A 3,873-nucleotide genomic window follows, 5' to 3' on the forward strand; every position below is an offset into this window, starting at 1 on the left:
AGGGGGGGGGACTGTGTCCGTGGGGCTACATGGTAGGTCTACCTGTAGTGTCCTCCCGCGGGCACTAAGGGGTCTCTCCGAGTCCTACGGTTAGCGTAGGACTCTGGATGAGGCCCAAGCACGCCCAAGTTGGGCGGTGCTGGGCACGGCGGCAACGCATCGCCGCTGTGCTGGTGAGGGGGTGTCTTTCGTGGGGCCATGCCGGCCAGGGCCTCCCATGCCGGACGGGCCCACGGAAGATACCAGCGGACCCTTTCGGGTCGTGGGTTGGCGTGCCTTCAAGGCGGCGGCGCGGCAGGGTTGGCCAACTCGGCCTCCCTGTCGGGCAAACATCGAGGGCGTGGCACGGACGGCCGTTCTGTCGGCCTCCTGCCAAGTATAGGTAGGATGGAGCGTGCGGCAACACGGTAAAATGCAGTGGACTTAGGTCGGTGGATGGCAGCCTTTAAGGCTGCGCGTCAGTGCTAGGGGACCCCACCCTGTATTAAAAAGGCGGTTTCCGGTGTCCGAGAACACTGGGTATGTATGAAATGGCAAGTTCAAATAGTATTTTACCCCAGGAGGGTACCACGTCCAGTGGAGAATCCCTCCCAGAGGTCGTTCTGGCAAATCCTGTCAGTTCGGCCTCTGGCCGGCCCACGTATTCTGGGGGGGCCAAAACCTGCTATAAATACAACACGACTACGGCAACCAACATGGACTACGATAACGCACGCGATTTGGACACGGTGTCTGGCGGTGGGCGGGAGGCCCACGAGGAGCGAGGGGATGTGATGGACCTAGACGAAGAGCTGATGCTGAGCGAGTCCTCGACCGCGAGGTCAGGCAGCTGCAGCCGTCAGGGCAGTCCTATGGCGAGGAAAAGGAGGGGTCGGCCGCCCAGTACCCGCACGTATGCAGGACTGGCGAAGGCCAAGCACTTGATCCTTGATGCCGAACAGCTGGACGAGGATCAAAGCCGGGCGGAGGCGAACGCGGCTGCGAGAGCCCTTGCGGCGCGGGCTAAAACCCGAGCTCGGATTCTCTCGAGGTTGCTTTCGGACGAGGAGGACGAAGACTTCCAAGCGGCCGGTTCCTTGAGCCAAATCATTAAAGAAAATGTCGAGGTGATCAAGAAGGTGGCCTCCACCTCGAAAAACCTTAAAGGCGGATACATCAAGGCCCTTAAGGACGCGGCTGAGGAAATCGCGAAGACTGCTAAGGTCCTTCATAGCAGGAGCGTTTCCGAGGAAACGAAGGGCCTGCAGGCGGCGAACGCCCGTCTACTAGCCGAGGTTGCACAGCTCCGGAAGGAGGTCTCCGAAATGAGGGAGAGGTTTACTGCGCCTGTGGCGAGACCGGAACCGCGGATTGACAGCGAGGACCTTGTACGCACCATCCTCTGCCAAGTGGGCACGATGGTGAATGCAAGGTTTGAGGCTCTTGAGGACCGGCTCCTGCCGGAGAGGCGCATCCGCCCCCCGCTTGCGGCGGATAACAGACCCGAGCCTGTGGCACAACGCGCCCCGGTAGGCCCAAGCCCAGGAACGAGCGGACAAGCCTCGGGCAGTACCCCGGTCAGTGCCCCGGAAAAGACTGTAGGGAAAGCCCCAAATAAGCGTTCCAGGACCAGGGCTAAGACTAAGGCGGCGGAGCCCCAGGCTCAGCCCCAATCGCTGGCGGCAGAGCAACCTCAGCAGTCTGGTGAGCTGCCGTGGAGCGAAGTGGTTAGGAGAGGGGCTAGGGGAGGGAGAAAGGCGGGCCAAACTCGGGTCCCCGCCAACCCCAACGCCCAGAAGAAGAGAGCGCCACGAGCGCCAACGGTCAGCGAACCGAAATCTGCTGCAGTGGTAGTTACCATAACGCCGGAGGGATTCTCAAATGGCCTCACGTACGACAGCGTAATCGCGGAGGCCAAGAGAAAAATAAGACTGCAGGACATCGGGATCACGACCGGTGTACGGTTTCGGGTTTGCGCCACCGGGGCACGGCGTTTCGAAGTGATGGGTTCAGAGAACGGTCCGCAGGCGGACGCGCTGGCGCAGAGGCTGGCCCAGGTATTTGATGGGAGCCTGGTCCGCGTCTCCAGGCCGGCTAAGACGGTGGAAATTAAAGTGTCGGGCTATGACGACTCGGCCACCGTCGAGGAGATCCTGGCTGCAGTAGCGGAAGCGGGGAGTTGCCCGAGAGAGAGCCTCCGTTGCACCGGGGTAATCCATGACCGATTCGGGGTAGGGCACGCATGGATTGAGTGCCCGGTCGCTACGGCGAAGAAGGTGGTCGCAGCTGGCCGTGTTACCCTGTCCTGGGTGTCCGCCAGTGTAAAAATGATGGAGCCTAAGCCACTGCGCTGTTACCGTTGCCTCCAGAAGGGGCACGTAAGAGCGCAGTGCAGCTCGGACATCGACAGGAGCAACCAGTGCTTCCGGTGCGGGGTGGACGGGCACAAGTTTAAAGAGTGCACAGCAGACCCGCACTGCACCATTTGCGCTGCGGCCAAGAGACCGGCGGGTCATAGACTGGGTGGCAAGGGTTGCTCTGCACCAGCCCCCCCCAGGATCTCCAGGAGAGTAGTTGCAAGCCAGCCCCAACCAGCACAACTGGCACCAGCGGAGGTTGACATGGAGACAGAGGAGGTCGACAACAGCGCCAATGGCTCTTAAGGTCCTCCAGGTTAACCTCAACCATTGTGCCCGGGCCCAGGACCTGTTCATTCAGACCATGGTTGAATGGTCCACGCAGGTCGCCGTGGTTGCTGAGCCCTATTTCATCCCCAGCAGGAGTGACTGGGTGGGCGACGTGGAGGGAGTCGTTGCGCTCACTGTGCCCCGGTCCCCGAGACCCCTGTCTCTCGATGGGGTTCGAAGGGGCCGCGGTTACGTGGGTGCCACGGTCGGGGGCACTCTGGTCATCGGCGTGTACTGCGCCCCGAGCAAAACCCTCGCCGAGTTTGAGAGTCTGCTGGACCATATTGGTACTCTCCTGCGCAGAGATCTCCCCCATTCCGTGCTGGTGATGGGGGATTTCAATGCCAAAAACTCGGCCTGGGGTGGCACCGTCACGAATGCTCGGGGTGCGGTGCTGGAGGAGTGGGCCCTGACCACAGGACTCTGCGTCCTAAATCGGGGGTCGACACCCACTTGTGTCCGGCCGCAGGGCACGTCGGTTGTCGACCTTACGTTTGCCTGCCCTGCTACCGAGAGGCGTGTATGTGGTTGGGAAGTGGTTGAAGGCGTAGAAACCCTTTCGGACCACCGCTACATTCGCTTCGCCTTGTCGGAGACGCCCACGGCCCCAACTGCTCAGAGGCCCCAGCCGCCTCGCAGGGATACCCCACGATGGGCGCTGAAACGGCTCGATCAGGAGGTTCTTGCTGAAGCTGCCCACGTGGAAACCTGGCTACCTGCAGACAGCTCGCCAAGTATTGACGGTAGGGTTGCCGCGCTCATTGAGTCGCTGTCCCGAGTGTGCGACGCCTCAATGCCTCGGCAAGGCCCTGTCCCGCTGAGGAAGCATGTGTATTGGTGGTCTGCGGAAATAGCGGCACTGCGCACAGCGTGCGTAGCCGCCAGACGCCAATACCAGCGGCAGCGACGGAGGAGGCGGAGGGACGAAACCGTCGAGACCAGCCTCCTCAGCGCGTACAAAGCTGCCAGGCATAACCTCAGCCGGGCCATCCGTGAGGCGAAAGACAGGGCGCGCGAAGAGTTGATCGACTCCCTCAACATGGATCCGTGGGGTCGTCCCTACCTGATGGTGCGTGGAAAACTCCGGGCGCAAGCGACACCATTGACGCAAAGCCTGCCGCCCCAACTCGTGCGGGAAGTTGTGACCTCCCTTTTTCCGCACAAAGAGGCACACCCGCCGCCCTATAGGGTACCGAGGGATGGTAGC

The 3,873-nt window shown here is 61.6% G+C and overlaps 1 protein-coding gene across 1 annotated transcript; it reads left to right on the forward strand.

Moving 5' to 3' along the window:
• The first annotated feature begins 695 nt into the window (after positions 1 to 695).
• LOC106123813 (uncharacterized) lies at positions 696 to 2,642 on the forward strand. The gene has a single exon (XM_013320223.1). The coding sequence runs from the start codon at positions 696 to 698 to the stop codon at positions 2,640 to 2,642; it is 1,947 nt and encodes a 648-aa protein (XP_013175677.1).
• The last annotated feature ends 1,231 nt before the right edge of the window (positions 2,643 to 3,873 follow it).

Source organism: Papilio xuthus, unplaced genomic scaffold, assembly GCF_000836235.2.
Source record: "Papilio xuthus unplaced genomic scaffold, Pxut_1.1 DF828952.1, whole genome shotgun sequence".
NCBI lineage: Eukaryota > Metazoa > Arthropoda > Insecta > Lepidoptera > Papilionidae > Papilio > Papilio xuthus.

Bases quoted from the DNA above. Each gene is read 5' to 3' on its own strand.
- LOC106123813 (XM_013320223.1), top strand. From the start codon at position 696: ATGGACTACGATAACGCACGCGATTTGGACACGGTGTCTGGCGGTGGG.